The sequence below is a fragment of the Agelaius phoeniceus genome, chromosome 3 (genome assembly GCF_051311805.1).
Source record: "Agelaius phoeniceus isolate bAgePho1 chromosome 3, bAgePho1.hap1, whole genome shotgun sequence".
In the NCBI taxonomy this organism is placed as follows: domain Eukaryota; kingdom Metazoa; phylum Chordata; class Aves; order Passeriformes; family Icteridae; genus Agelaius; species Agelaius phoeniceus.
This window is the reverse complement of record NC_135267.1, coordinates 6,668,552-6,685,075: the sequence shown is the minus strand read 5'-3', so window position 1 is coordinate 6,685,075 and position 16,524 is coordinate 6,668,552. Positions and strand designations below refer to the sequence as shown.

At 40.2% G+C, this 16,524-nt stretch overlaps 1 protein-coding gene across 1 annotated transcript in view; it reads left to right on the top strand.

Annotated features, from left to right (window-relative positions):
• The window catches only part of CLIC5 (chloride intracellular channel 5), a 49,966-nt gene that overhangs the window by 26,176 nt on the left and 7,266 nt on the right, over positions 1-16,524 (top strand). Inside the window, exons 2-4 of the mRNA XM_054628675.2 lie at positions 287-396; positions 737-862; positions 2,197-2,303. Of these exons, the coding sequence (XP_054484650.1) occupies positions 287-396; positions 737-862; positions 2,197-2,303 (343 nt within the window). The remainder of the gene's footprint in view (positions 1-286; positions 397-736; positions 863-2,196; positions 2,304-16,524) is intronic.

Here is a 16,524-nt window from a genome sequence, read left to right as displayed (position 1 = left end):
GGATGAGAGTAGGTGAAAGAGCACCCTGGATGTTGCTTGCCATCAGCAAGGGGCACATCTCCTTAGGGATGTCCTCAGGAGAGGCTCCATGTTGCATCCTTGAGCTCCTGACAAAGGCGGAATCCTGCAATAACTCCATTCTTGTGTTGATGATAAACTGTATTAAATAACAAGCACTGCTGGTTATTTTTAAAATGCTCATTTTTCTTTCACCATTCAATTTTCCGTCTTGAGGGAGGTAAATGAGTAACAAATCTGAACTCCATTTTTCCTTTCCCCTTCCCAGGCTGGTATAGATGGAGAAAGCATTGGGAACTGCCCATTCTCCCAGCGTCTCTTCATGATCCTGTGGCTCAAAGGAGTTGTGTTCAATGTCACCACTGTTGATCTGAAAAGGTAAAAATTGTTCTGTTTAATTGAAAATAGGTGTATGACCTAGTGTTTCCACTATAGAAAGACCCCTCCAAGTTAAATCAGATTTTTATCTGGCCTACAGAGCCTGTGGAGCACAACAAAATAGTTGGGATTCAGGTTTGGCTGTTGTTTTTATTTTTTTTCTCACTTGTGGAATGTTTTTATATTAAACAGGGTGCTTGGGGTAGTTTCAAAGTCTTCCAACCACAAATTACTGGAGAGGAAAAAAAAAAGGCAGACTGATTTTGTAGGAACTATAAATATCTGTGCAACTACCCGACCATAAAGATTAGTGATTTCATGACTTTTTCTCTGCTTGCAGAAAGCCAGCTGACCTGCACAATCTGGCTCCTGGGACCCACCCACCTTTCCTGACATTTAATGGAGAAGTCAAGACAGATGTTAACAAGATTGAGGAATTCTTGGAAGAGATTCTTGCACCTCCAAAGTAAGACCTTCAGATATTTTTTTCAGTCAATATTCCATTTCCTAGGAATGAAAGATGTCCTAAGAAGAGTTCCTAAAAAGCACTCCTTCCTACAACCTTTACTTACAGGAGTAATATTTATTTATGAAACTTGCTGGCTTCAGTGAGATGACTTCCATGTGTGAAGGTTACTTATGTGACTAATAACTGCAGAATGTTTTCTCTGTACACATTTCAGGATGCTCTTGTATGCAGAATTAAGGAGACCAGTACTAGAAAAAAATTGTAGGGGTCTGGTGGCCACATTTTGCAAAGCTAAAAATAACTTGGAATAGATGCTGAGAATTGCCACACAAAATATCTGTGCCAGGAAAAGCATTTTACAGTGAACAACTAGAGGTTTCTGAGCTGTATGGTGTGTTAGGAAGGTTGGAAGGGGAACTGATTACAGAGGACGACAGGCTCGGGAGGCAGAAAAGTGCTCATTATTCTAGTCAAGAAATGACAAGAGCCCATAACTGGAAGCTATAACTAAACTAATTCAGGTCAGGAATAAGGCCCAGATTTTTTCAGTATGAAAAAGGTACCAATGAAAGGTTTAGATTTACCAGATATGCCTTACTAAGTCAAACATTTTGGACTTAATACAAGGATAATGGAAAAAATAAATAGTTGGCTTGTGAGTTAGACCTTAGAATCTATGAATCCTTCAAATTTGGCTTGGTTCCTTATGGAGCATTTTACCTCCAAGTGAATCAGCAGCTATAGGCCAGTCCTGAGGCAAGAGATCCGGCATTTAAATTTTCTATACTCTGCTCCAAGACCACTGAAGTCAGTAGGAGTCATTAGTTTGTGTTTATCTTTCAAATCAATATATTCCTTTTCACTAAATGTCTGTAAAAAGCGATGTGGAGACTGGAACATTTATGTTCCTTCACCTGGTTAATCCTAACACCCTTTGCTATTCCATCCTGGAGTACATTTTCAGAGTTGAGGATTAGACACGGCTGCCATTCATAATGGAGAGATCTGGCTGCCAAACTCCCCTGCACCTTTCTGGAAATTTATGTTTCCTTCTGATTTCAGGCTGATTTTGGATTGTGGTTACCTAAAGCACGCGTGCAATTACCTTTGTCTTGACACCATTCCTGTGTAGCTCCCCACATGCCTGCCTCGGCAGACAGATAACAGATAGGGTTGAGAGGGTCTTGCCAAGCTGTTGTTTTGAGATAATGAGTGTTAATTACAGTTCTTCACACAGGAGGGTTTTCTCTCTTCTTGTAAATTGTATTTGTAGCCGTGGCTGTGATGCTGGTAACAGGATGTTGCCCTCCCCACTGCTTTTTCCTGTCCAGGTACCCCAAGCTGGCTGCTAAGCACCGGGAATCAAACACTGCTGGAATCGATATCTTTTCCAAATTTTCTGCATACATCAAAAACACCAAGCAGCAGGATAATGCTGGTGAGTATTACCATTGCCAAATGTGCCAGGGAGTTTGTGTGCTTAGAAGTGGAAGAATTTTGCCATTCTCTCATCTTTTTTTTTTGTAAACTGTGTTCAGATGATATCAGGCACTGCTGCTAAACAGTTTGAGGTGGTTTGTTAGGTGGACTCAACTCACATGTCCACAGTTGAATTAACTACATCTGTAGTAGTAAATAAAAGAGCCTCAGAGTGTTTGGTGGCCTCTTTACCAACAGCTGTGGCATGACTCCTGTCCATACAGCCCAGCTCCCTCACCAGAACAGGCTCCCTAACTGCTTATTGAAGAGACTGGCCTGTGCTACTTCCTCCTCTGCCCCAGCACTGCTTAGAGGAGTGTGCGTTGCCCTCTGTAAGCTCCAGATTTTCCCTCACATTTGTTTATGAAAAGAAAGAGTCCCCCAAAAGCCAGATGCCATTCATATTTATATGCATCCCACACTGTCTTCTTAATGAAATTGCCGTTCTCCTCCGCATTCCTTTCCCCTCAGAGAGGCAAAACTCCAGTGAGTCTGAGCTCCTGTTGCTCCATAAAGCTGTGGATTTACACATCCCTATCCCTTGAGATGATCTAGTACAATATTTGCACTCATTCACTGATGTACCTCCTCCCTTGTATTACTGCTTTCTCAGAGACATAAGGCATGTTGAATACCATGGGCTTATATCATTCAGAAAACACCAAATTTTGCAGGTTCCAGCTCTGCCACACATTTCATCTGTGCAATTATATTTCATTGCCCGGGGCTGACCCATGAGATAAAAGTGGGTAAATGATGACTTATGTCAGATAACTATCTCCTCTGTAATATATTTGTGTTGTTAACAGAAGGAAATAATTATAGTGCTTCGCTTCTCAGTGATGCTAAAAACTTTTTTGTCTAATGCTAATGGGATGCTCAGCTAACCTTTATAGGAAGTTGTAAAAGGAAGATAAATTAAGAGTTAGACTAAATGGATGTAACAATGAAAGTAAAATATCCTGGCCATTTACAAGGAAGTTTTATGGTCTGCTGTGCAACTGTAAATCTTCAGCTGTGCTACCCCACATGCACAGTCCCAGCTCTTGCTTCCAGTGGCTGCAATATGCAGATCCCTGGGCTCACAAGGGCTGGCATCTCCAGCCAGGAATAAATGGTTGTCCTAGAGGTGTCTGCATCTGGCCATAAGCAGAGCTGCAATTCAAGGTCTGATACCCACCATGGTGAGATAAGGAATCTAACCCCACAAGGCACTCCACATTTTCAGAAGCTGCATTATGATTAAAGAGAGCTTTCCCTAGTTCTGCATAACAAACTCTTGGTTTAGGTACTCTTGTAAATGACAATTAAGCACACCAAAGTTTTAGAGACCAGAGCTTTTAAGCTGCAGGAGAGACACAATCTTTGCTCCCTGCAAACATCCTCACTCCATTTTTGTTAGCTGGTTCCTGCTCCTGTCCTATCCAGACACTGCAGTCTCTGAATATACTGATGCTCAACTTTCCTCTTCAAAGTAGAGAAAAGCTTTTAGCTTAATTTTATTACAGCTGGAGTGCTGCACTGCAAGGAGAATAAAGCCGACATGGGCAGAGTGGAGCTGGATCTTTCTATCTATAACTATGTTCTTTCTGTCAATGAAGTAAGGTCCCTGGGACTGTCAGTGCAGACCTCAATTTCAGCTGAGTAATTGACTGTCAGTTTTCAAGGGCTAAGGAAGAATAGTTTCTCCCTAATCCCAGGGATGTTTTATTCACCTTCTGCCTGGTTCATCTGAACAACAGCAGTTTTTCTGAAGGCTGGTTTGGATGGAGGAGAATGAGTTAGTCATAAAGTAGCTGTCTTACATTTCTTGAGCAGTAAAAAGACTGTGCAAAGAGGAAAGGAGGGCAACACTGTGTACATATTTCCAAATGAACCTATTTATTTTTGATTTGTATTTAATAATTTTTTGTAAAATTGCAACACTGATTCAAAAGGGATCTGGGGCTCTAGTTCTCATCTGGTGTGTATCATTTTACAGCATTATTTAAAATAATAGAATAGAATCACAGAATCCCAAAAGACCTGGAGTCTGGAAATCTGGAATCTGGAAAAGACCCTGAAATCATCAAGTCCATCCTTTGATCATGACCCTGTCAATTAAACCATAGCACTGAATGCCACATCCAGTCACTTCTTGAATTCTTCCAGGGATGGTGACTCCAGCACCTCCCTGGAAAGCCCATTCCAGTGCTTAACAACTCTCTCACTGACTAAATTCTTCTTGATGTCCAGCCTGGCCTTACCCTAGTACAGCTTGAGGCTTTCTATTGTAGTAAATAGTTTTTATATTGTATTAATATTATAGTCTATTCTATTTATATGTTAAATAAATTTTATACATTCATTTTTATGTATTGTAGTATTATATCGGTATTATATCGTACTATATCTTCTATTTCTCTTAATATTATATTATTATATTTTTATTTATCCTGTATAACAGCAGAAGTAGTTGTATATAGTTCTGTGACAAAAAACCCCCACATTTTATAAACATAAAATATAATTACTTAGGTGAAGTCCCTTTCCGTGTCTCCACATGAGCAGGTGAGATCCAAAAAGAACAGAGTTTGCTGCCTGTGGTTATCATAAATGTTTTTTGTGGCTCCCAGCTCTGAGATAAAGGTTATATGTGTCTCATAGTCATCCTCTGTATCTGTTCCTAGCTCCAGCTGATTCCAGTGCTCGGTTTAATTTGGAAAGCCACACCAGTGACTGGAACATCAGTTGCACATGATCAAAACACAAATAGAAGACGAGTTGTTAGTGAATTAAAAATAGATTATAGAACCCAGATTGCTATATAAACAATAGTTTTCATTTCTTTTAATTGGCAATAGAGGCTGGGGGACAGGGCAGCAGGACAGCAAGGTGGTTAAAGCACCAAACATCAAGTTGTTTAAATTATGTTCTCTTAACTCAGGAGTCAGGGAAGTGAATTCAATAATGTGTGGGATATCAGGCTGGGAATTTGTGGCATCAGCCTGTCTCTGGCTGTGAGAAGTGTGGGTTAGGTGTCATTATGTGTGACCATTCCTTGTAGGGTACTGGTTTAGGACAGGTCTCGTGGTGTGTGCAACGTGAGCTCTCACCCCAGCCTGGGGCTCTTACAGCTCTGTGGAAAAGTTTCATGAAGTGGTTGGGATAATTAATGATATTTGTGCAGCATGAGGGTACTGGGTGTGAGAATTGATGGGAATCTGATGCACACCAAAGAGAAGAACAAGCTGCTATCACTCTTAGTTTGCAGCCAGGGCCATGGAGAAGTGTCACACTTCAGGTGATGCCACTGCTGGCTGTGTCACTGTGGTATTTCCCGTCCTGGGAGCACTGGCAAGATGGCATTGCTAGCACAGCCTTTACATAGCTAAATGCTTTTTTTTTTTTTTCCCTGATAGTGGAAAAGTCAGTGAGGACAACAAGAGATTGGTAAATCCTTGTTTCAGTGTGCGTCTGAGTCCTTGTAGCTGAGTGAACAGATGCAAGGATACATTTGTAGGTCTGTTCCTGAGATTCTGACACCCTCTGCTGGCAAATATATGAATGTATAAAGCAGCTCTGCACAAGCAGCTTTACAATCAGGGCGGAAACATCCCCTTACCAAAACAGGGTTCTTTCTGTCAAGACAGTTTCCTCTTACAAATGTAACATTGTGAAAAGAGAAGTGTTTCATAGTAACCTATCAATTTTGACAAAGTTTTCATGGAAAAAATTATGTTTTTTCTGCATGAGTTAAATTTACTTTGAAGTCAAAATGCTTTAGCATTACAGAGAAAAATTGTGATTTTTTTTTTTTCTGGATTCATGCAGTACTTCATTAGCCACACACAGTTATGTTTTATGCCTGGCACAGAAGCAGGTGATAACCTTCTCCTGCAAGTCTACATGGCAATATGTTATTGATCATGATTCATTTACTTACCAAAGGTATTTGGCAGCAAGGCTGCCCTGATTTAATAGTTCCCTGAATTTCTGATTCTTTTTTTCCATCTTTGTTTTCCTAACTTTTCTGTCTTATAATATAAAAACGTTGAAAGTTTTGGAACAGGCTGGTGAGGGCTGTAAGCCCAGAAGCAAACATGCTCATGCCATATCAAAGTCCCACCACTTTTAAGCTTCTTGAAAGGGAAGGAATTGATTCCAGATTCTCAGGATGTGGCAAGCTGTGTTTAAAGAAAGTGTGTGCATTTATTATTTCAAGTCAGTTCAATCAGAACTCGATTCCTTCCACCCCCTGTGCCACTTGATAATTTTATAACAGGCCTGTTTGAAGGAGTCATCTCCTCATTGTGGGATTAGATCTGTGTTTCAGTAGCACCACTGGATTATTCAGTTCTTTGGCTGTTGTCACCAGGCTTCATCCCTTGTGCCTGAAATGGCAAGGGCTCATTCACACATGGACAAGAGCCCTTGGGAGGGTTCAGTGCTGTAGTCTTGAAAATTATTTCCTGGATGCTCTTGCTCAAGTTTTCATGGCCAATTTGAGAGTTTTTGATTGCTTAGTGATTGTTTAATATTGAGAAGGAAGTCTTGTCTGAGCATAGGAAAGTAAACTGAGGTCTTGTGTGTTTACTTTGGTTCCTCTGGTTGATGCTGAGCAAGTCACTCATGCTCTGTATGGTCACCAGGGAAGCAACAATTTATGTATTCATTGGAGGAGGATGAAATCTAATTAATTGGAATGCTGTGTACACAGTCAGTATCCTGCTTATTATTTTTACTTGCGAGACTGTGTGCTGCAAACCAAGGGGACAACCTGGGGTAACCACCCATTAACTGTCCCGCCCAAAATTGTGAGTTCTTTGGCTCACAGAATGAGCCCTTTGATTTCATGTAGGAGTTTAAAAAGTTGTTCTTGAATTGAGTTCTTAGGGGGCACCAGCTCCAGTGTGGGTGGGCGCATTCATTAGTGGTACGGAAGGATATTTCACTGTAGGGCTCCTCAGAAGGCGCTGAGCTGGGAGACCACCAACATGATTTTGTGCAGAGGAATTTCCAGCAGTCTGACCAGAGGACTCTGCTTGTCTGGTTTGGATTTACATCAAGAGGCCAAAAATAAAAGCGCATTTAAATAATTAACTCACACGTGATTAAGTGCCGTTCACCTCTTTCAGTAGCTCCATCACACTTTGTGGTTTGGTGCGTGAGGTGGGAAATGTCTCTCTCAGTGCTCTGTGTGTGCACACATGCAGTAGAAATGCACACACACATACAGACCTGCAATTAAGACTGCCCTACATCAGTTTTACACTGTGGAGTTACTCCTACTAAGCAGAGGGTCAGACCCATAGCACAGGGATGTGCACAGGCTGAACTGTGCACACTGATCCTTCCTAGAAGCCATCGTGTGCCTCTTGTCTTAAGCAGAAAATCTGTTCACTCCAAGCCCAGTTAGACTATTCACAGTAATACCAGCTGCATGGTCAGACCCTCTGTGGCACCTGAGCCAGGGCTAGGAGCTTCTTGATGTGTGATGGGGCAGCCTGGGACATCCTGACAAGTGTGGTGTGATCTGGCTCCAGCAGCAGGAGAGCAAAGCATCTGTCCCCAGAGCATCTCCACCCGTGGTGGGGAAGGACAGGGAATCACCCCTCTTCCTTCCAGCCTGGCTTCTCTCAGCCAAAGGAGACATAATACAGCTGAAACTGTGATATGGCTTCTCCTGAGTCTTTGGTCCTTCTGACCTGTTCCATGCCTGAAGGCTTCACCCTGTGCCCAGAAAAGTTCCTGGCAAAGCTGCTCTTGAGTTTGCCAGAGCAAGTTTAAAAATCTGTTTGAATGCTCTTGTATTGATGGAAAGTTTCCTGTGACAGGGATCTTGGATCAGACTCTAATTTGGGACCAACATTACGCTTTATGATTTTTGAACAGATTTTCAAGGTGCCATAGAAATATATAGGTGAAAATATAAACATGTGTGTAATGTCTGTTTGTCAACTTGCCATCACATTTTTTTTATCCCTTCTCTTTAGTTGAAGAATTTCCATTTTCCACTACAAACCCCACATCAGTCCAAGGCCCAGAACAGGCCACAATTTGCCCTGTGGTGTGACAGTACCAAGTTTTCTCTGTCATACAACCAGGAAGGACTAAAAAGAGCTTTTAAAATTGTTTTAGAGAAAAGGACTTGCTTAGTGATGGAATATGTCAGGATGACACTTCTTCTAGTGGAAGGTGTCCCTGTCCCTGTCAGGGAGGTTGGAAATAGATGACTTTTAAGGTCCCTTCCAACCCTGGCCATTCCACTATGCCATGCTGATTCCATGATTCTTTAATTTTGGCCTATTGAAGCACAAAAAAAAAAAAAAAAAAAAAAAAAAAAAAAAAAAAAAAAAAAAGCTATTTCAGAACGTTTTAAACAAGTTTTTATTACTCCCCCTGAGCTGAATAATGTTGGGCTCATGGTAGCTAAAGTGCTTGGCAGCTTTACAAAACCAGCCCTAATATAAAAAATACCCAGTCTTTAAAACATATGTAAAATAGCTTTTCTGCAACATTTGCGGCACATAAAGTACCAAATACATATTGGTGAGTGTGATATAAAGCTTTTATTGCCATTCATTTGGGATGACCCACATAACTCACTCATGATATGCTAATAAAACTGTTCACTCTGTCTCCTTATAAAAACACACATATAAAGATCACTAAACTGTGGTGTAGCTTTGTGCTAACTTCTTAAGAAGTGCTGCAAGTTGCATTTATCACCTGTCCCAAATTGCTTTATCTGCTTTCTGCCCAGTAATCAAAGTCTAAAATGCCCAGGAACAGCAGTTTGCAAAATAAGTTTTCTTGAGAAATAACTTCTTTGAAAGTTCTCAAAATGGTGCTGGCTGGAGGCCCAGAGCCATCAATATTCTGTCTGGTACCAGTGACAGCTTTAAGGACCAATATCTTTTGACCTGCCAAACCTGAGAACTGAAATGTTATGTCATTAAAAGGAAGAGGTTTTCAGTTTTCTAAAATGATAACACACCATCCCCTTAATCTGAGAAATCTGTACCTTACACGGGAATATTTCCGAACTTTCCATCTTCTAATACCTTGCTAATTGAGGAACAAAGATTTCCTGGTGGAAATGTGAAAACCATTATTTAAAAACAACACAAAAGGAACATTTTCTGTAAGTCCAGATGTGCTCAGACAGCAGGCTCTCCAAGGCAGGGACTTGATATGCCTGGTTAACAGTCTTAGATGCAGCCATTTTGGGAATAGTAAATATTTGCAATAAATTTACTAACAGACAAAATTTTCTGACATGTCTGTGCTGAAGCAACTTTGAAGACATAGCATACCATCAGGAGGAAGAGAGAGAGGGAAAAAAAAAGCAGATATTTATTTATATAATTTAAAGTTATAGAACATGCTGAAGTCAACAAGGTTAATGACATGATGAAATTAAGGCACTTTCTCAAGCCTTTGCTGAGTCAGGGCCTGTATGCATAGCCAGGCCTAGAGTGAAACACTTGCAATGGGAGCAGCAGTTGGCAGACACTCTCCTTTAAGAGGGAATTATTTCCCCTGTGTGTTGGAATATTCCTCCAAGTGCTGCTGGCTTTGCTGGGATGCTTTGTTCTGTTTCCCAGCCGAGCTCCCATGCTCGCACACAGGAGCAGTAGCACAGCTGGAGGTGGATTAGAGCAAGCTGGCAGCAGCAGTCCTGGGAGGAATTAAGCGCCTTGCTGCTGGAATGGGAGGCCTAAATTGCATTATTATTTAGAATTGAGTTTTAACTTCATTGCTCTATGGTTTTGCCCTGGTGGGTAACTCCCTTTGTTGTGACAGACTTGGTGTATCTTAAGTGTGTTCCCCACAGCAAAGGCATAAATGAAGTTATGGCCTTGCTCAGTTCAGTGTCCAAGTCTTATATAACCAAATATTTGGGTTTAAACACCCAACTGGCCTTGATGTCCTGACAGGATTGTTCACAGGTTTCCATTTAGCCATTTCAAGCTATCACATGGTAGATAGACAAGTGACTGGCTCCTGGAAATCAGTTTGCCAAACCACTGATGACTTCAAAGGGAAAAGAATTGGCCCAGGTTCTATTTTTCCTAAACAGATTTTTAAAGAATATTTTCAATTATTATTTTTTTAATGAATGAAAATGTTCTTCATAAAATAACAGGGAAAAGAAGAATGAGATGTAAATGAAAATCAATGTTGCTAAGTTTCTTTATTAGATGTATCTTAAGTCATTGACTTTCAGCTTGAAAATACTGCCAGATATGAGGTCACAAAATGGGAATTAGAGAAATAATTCTTGTAAAAATATCCTGGGTTTTGTGATTGCAGAAAAAGGTAATCCAAATTTCATGGACTTTGAGGTCAGAAGAATCTTTGTGTTATTATCTCCCACAAATCACATCCCAGTGAGTTTTGCCCATGGAGCAAACATGTTAATGTTCCATCCTTAGAAGGATTTGGTTTGATTGAGCAGACAACAGGAGAAACTGAAGTGTCCTTGGTGCACTGAAGTGTCTTTTGTCTTTGAGGCTTTTTTCCAGTCCATGAACACTATCTTACTGTTTTCCTTTGACCTCTTGCTGGAATTCCCAGTGCCTTTTTCCTTTTTTTATATTGTGGACACCAGAACTGGGAAAAATGTTTTTAATACTTGCCCCAACAGTTCAGTTGCAACAGAGGCAATGTGACCTCCCTACTAATTCTTGGATTGTTTTCATACATCCAGACTTAATTATAACTGATTTTGCTTCTGCTCCTTTCAGGGAGGTTGAGGCATAATCATGATGATCCCTAAGTAATTTCAAGGGGCTTGAAACAAAATAATCTCAAAATCAGAGAAACAATGGGAAAGAATTAAGATGTGACTCATTTGTAGCCTCATGGCTTTTTCTGTCTCAGTAACAATTTTTGAACATAAAAATTCTGGAAAATTGAACACAGAAAATTCTGGAAATAATAAATCTATTTGAGATTTTCCCAAGTGAAGTAAGGGATTTGGAAACTTAATAGCTTTAACTTAAAATTGAACTTAAAATTTCATCCTCAGGTGCTGCTAGCTAGGCATTGCTTTGTCTCCCTCTCATGTGTCTTCACTGATTCTAGAATTAAATTACATAGTTGAAAACAGTGGAATGCAATTGGGATTATCCTGGTGTAAGCAGAAGCAAACTTTATTCTTCTACATGCGTGGAATTGGAAGAAATTAGTATTAAAGACTCAAGCACCAACAGCCTGTACAGGAACAAATTTCTTCACTTAAGTCTTGGAACACAAGGGGTCCCCAGAGCACTGCTGCTGAAGCCCAGCTACACTCGCTACCAGAATCTCACTTTTCTCTTACTTGAACACAGACACATGAAGTTACTTTTCCTTTGTTAGTCCCAGAATCGTCTTATTTGCTCTTCAGTAGTAAAACAGAAGTTTAAACTCTGAGTGAACACACTTAAAAATTGAAATAGAGGTAGGATAATCTCATACTATAAAATAACGTGTGTTTAAAATCTGCAGGGCTTGATTTTATTTTATTTTGTTTTTCCAAATTCCTGATGCAAATGAGCTGTTGCTGTCTGCAGTTGCTTTAGGGACACCTGCACAAGACTAACATGGCAGAGGTCAGGATTAGGCCCTTGGGGACGTGCCCTAGAAATGATTCTTGTCACTTATGTGCTGCCACAGGGTCACGATGATTTGTGAAACGCAAGTTTGGTGCTGTTCTTCCTGGGGCACTTGTAGGCCAATAGTTTTACATTCACTTGCTTCCTGCCCTCAGGGTCACTGGGACTCCTAAGAGACTTGAGAATGAAGCTTTCCTTTGGTGTCATTTGAACACCTGGCTTTTCTTCTTAAAAAACAGCATTTGAAGGTGCTCTGACAGCATTCTTCACGATAATGTTACAAGTATTGCATTTATTTCTTGCCTCCATTGTAACAATGGATAAGAAAAGAGAGGGAGGAAACCTGAGTTTTCAGTAAAAAAATAGAAACACGTGAAAACAATCTTTCTGGATGCTTGAAAAACATGTCTAATTTACTATTTAAGGTATTATTGATTCACCTGCTTTGCTAGGTTTATTTTGGGGATAGGACAAATGGTATCACAAAAATAAAAAGATGCCAAGATGCCTCTTCTTTTTATTATATTTACTGTTTATCACATATAGCCTGAAACATATTTCCAAAGCTGGTGCATTACTGCTTTACTCATGTAAAGTTTGTGGCCAAAGAGTTTTTTTATTTTTATATTGTATATAGGAGGTGGCAAAGCAAATGATTTAAATTATTTTTACAAGGGAATATAGAAAACTTAAGAAGAGACTAAAGTCTCCTAAATCCAGGTAGCCTCTTAATCCTTGGATCATTGTTCTCTCTCTTAAGAAAAGGTAGCTGGGAGTTGAGCTTTCAGTCTTTCTCATTCCTTCTATGGAGGTTTTGAGACACGTCTCTCAAAATATCCCAAACTTTTTGAGTGAAGCTCTAATCAATCAATCAATCAATCCACATCATCAGTCTGTAGATGGGGTGAGAAGGGAGGAGAGATGATAAGGGTGGGATCATCTCACCTAAATCTGTCTAAAAGTTATATATTAGTCATTCAAAAGTTCTGGTTTATTTCTGATCAATGGAGAGAGATGTTTCTAAAGGGCATTTTGATTTTTCTTAAAATATGAGTTGGGAGAATTTCCTTTGGAGGTGCCTTTCTCTTGTTGCTACCTATAAGGGATACTTGACCAATTAGATCAGACTAATTACCTAACAATTAGAAGTCAGGCAAGGGGAATTTTACCCATAAGCAAATCAACAGATCTTTGATGTGTCCAGGTTTCTGAGAGTGCTTGGGGTATCCCTCAGTTGTGTCAGCTTCATGTTCCTCTGAGTTCTGGAGGAAGTGTTCCTGGTGCTTAGCACCCCCATTTCTGTCACTGCAAATACACAGAGCAACATATATGTGTCTACATGTATGGAAAATGTGTCCCTGTTTATGCCTGGCTCAGACAGTGTCTGAAAGGTGATTTAGGACCAGAGTTGTGTGGCTGTTTCCATGTGTGCCCTGTGTTTTTGTGACTCACCCCATTCCTGGTGTTTGCTCACCCCAGCACTGACTGGGAGTAAAAAACCCCTTTTCAAGTCCCAGCTCTGACTTGTCTGGAGGATGAACATGAGCCCCTGTCCCCTAAAACAACCCCAAACCAGGTAAAAGTGGATTTGAGGAGTAAGAGACACTAATTTATTTCTCTTCTGTGTGCACAAGGTATTTGTTGATTCATTAAGTGGGCAGAGACAGAGAGATCACGGCTTTTTCACAAGGCTGTGTGGGCATTCACCTTTATTGTGGGAACATGCACAAGTTTCTTTTCCAGTGAATATTGAATTATTTATCTGGAGTGGAACATCTTTAATAGGAGAGCTGAATCACCCCAGAAACTCCCTTTGGCCCAGACTTAGGCATCTAAATGCCTTGGATGCATGGGAGCACACAACCTTCATCCTCCTCTGCATTTCCAATGGCTCTCTCAGTGACCTCCCACTCATTTGCTGCTCAGAGCTGGGGATTTTATGAGGCAGAAACATGCCTGGAAAGGATGCTGCAATGCTCAAATGGGCAATCTATTTGCCCTGTGGGGTGTAAACCCTAATATTTAAGTAGCTTTAAAAAAAAATTGGAGGCATTATCCTAGATCACTTGGGTGAACTGTGAAATTACATTCAAAGGGTAGGATTCATCTCGCCTGACTTCACCTCCCTGAAAGTGAGGTGTCTAGTCTGAGCTAGTCCTTTAGGTTTCATCTGTAATTGATGCAGCAAGAAGGGCATGTGTGCAGTGAGTCACACTGGTCTGAATCAGGTGTCTTAGGCAGCTGGGTGGAATTACCCTCTGGAGATGCTCAGTCCCTCTGAGCAGAGAGGGAACCTACAGAATCAGCTTAGACAAGGCACCCAACTCTTAAATGGCTGAACAGAAGAAGTCAAGGCAGCACTCAGATCTCAAGGGTTTTATTGAAATCACAGGGGGGAAGGTAAACTGTTCAATATGGAGTACAGAGTCATGTGTATTGCAGTCACAGCTCCTCCATGGAGAAGAATTAATCTATACAGATTAAAGTTACAATACTCTGTTGAGCCAGCCTGGAATAAAAAAAAAAACAAAAAACAAAAGAGGGCAGGATGGAGAAAAAATAGAGTGAAAATATGAATCCTTGATTTTTAATCAGACTGTCAGACTAGTGGAATGATATTATTTTCTTACCTTAAATTGCTGTTTCTTAGCCTGTTCCTTTCTCCTACCAGAAAACAGTATTGGGTCTCATATAATATCAAACTGTGAATCTGGAAGTGATCAGGAAAGGTGGTTTGTTTTTTTAAAGGAAAAATAAATCTCAGATGGTTTGATTGAGACTGTGAATATTTATGTACTGTTCCCCCTTTTCCCTCATTGGTATTTCACCAAGTTCATTTGCGTGTGTTACAGGATAAATCTTACAGGAGGGCAGTGGAAGAAAGCAGTAAAAAGGGAAAACATCAATCAGTGATCCAGGGTAGCAGCAGGAATTGTTCATTTTTGTACATGGATCATGGTTTGTTGTACTTGCCTGGGCTTGACAATTAAGAACCTTGCAGTTGTACTGAGATCAGCCTCAGGTAGTTTCAGATGTTGGCTACAAAAGACAAGATGTTGCTGGGCTTCAATCACTTTGAAGCCTTGTTGTCACAGGGATAATCACTTAGAAAGAGGGCTGCATATATTTGTCCTTGACTTGGAGAAAATATTTTGTGACAAAAGGTTTATTTAATGCAAATGCCATGGGTGGTGTGAGTAACCTGATTTATTGGCAAATGTGGGTGGAATTTTGTGAATAATAACTTGCTTTGGAAAGTAAAAGTATTTTCTGTTAAACTGTTTGAAGCAGAAGGTTGTTCTCCTTTTAATTTGGAAATGATATGTTAATTTTGAAGATTGTCACCATTTAAAAAGTGATGCAAAAATTATTGGATGTCTAGGCAAGACTTACTTAACCAACCATCCCCAAACATGACTTCCTTGTTTTCATGTTTGTTTAGAAATCTTGCTCTTTTTTTTGCTTAAAGTTTGTTTAAAAAACTAACTATGTTTGCTCTCTTTTCACATACATCCAATAGTTTTTATGTTCAGTTAGCTTAAAAATCTATTGTTCTTCATACTCTGATTGTGCCCTCTATGCTTTGAATCTTTTTCCATAATAACTATCACGTGAAATCCTTACCTGCAAGAGGTTCCACACAAGCATATAAAAAAGGAGTCATCTCACCTCATTTTAGCTATTTTTAGGTAGCCAGTCTGCCTATGACAGGGAGTGAGAGAGATAGAGAAAGTGAGATTGAGGCTTCTCTGGTGGTAATTCAGTTTTTCCTTGGGTACTATTTTAAGATGGAATGATTTGCCTTCCAGTGGCTCGTTCAGGCCACAGAGATTGGTGTTTATGTGCTTTGTCTGCTTTGCTATTTCTCCTTGTCCCAACATTAAACAAGGAAGGAAATATTTGGAGTTCAAGGAAGGGGAAAAAGAGTCCTCGCCTGACCTCTGTAAATGCTGTGGGTGTGGGCAGTCTGAATCAGTTCTACTTTTTCCAAACCATTTTTCTTTTACTACTTTCGAGTTACTTTCCATTTTGCTTCAGCCTTATTTGACCCACAGAAAACAGAGATGGAAACGACTGATGACGCTGGAAGTTTTATGGCTGGTATTATTTCAGGGGTCAGATTAACTGATTAAAATAGTCTCTTTTGGCTTTAAAAGCTTCTGGAGAAATCCTAATCCCACTGAAGTCAATAGCAAAACTTCCATGAGCTCCAGGATGGCCAAAATTTCACCCTGAGTACCTATTAATGTATCTTTGTCATCTGGCCCTCTCCTTGACTTGCAGGATTGCTCCATGCATTACATTTTCCAATGTTTTGTTCAGATGTAGTGTAAGTACTTCAAGGCACAAGGGTTTCTCTCCATCCCCTGGAAATAGTTGCACAGACTAATAGTTTAAGGAAGTTTTTGCTTGAAGAGTTGAGTAACAGAGCCAAAGTCTGTTCTTGGTTGAACTGGAGTAAATATGGAATAGCTTGTTGACAATGCAGTTACTCCTCTTTTATGTCAGTGTAACTGAGAGCACAGTTTTGCCCATTATTAACTTTTGTTACATTATTTGTATTTCTGTGCATGTCAGAATTTGTTAATCTCATTG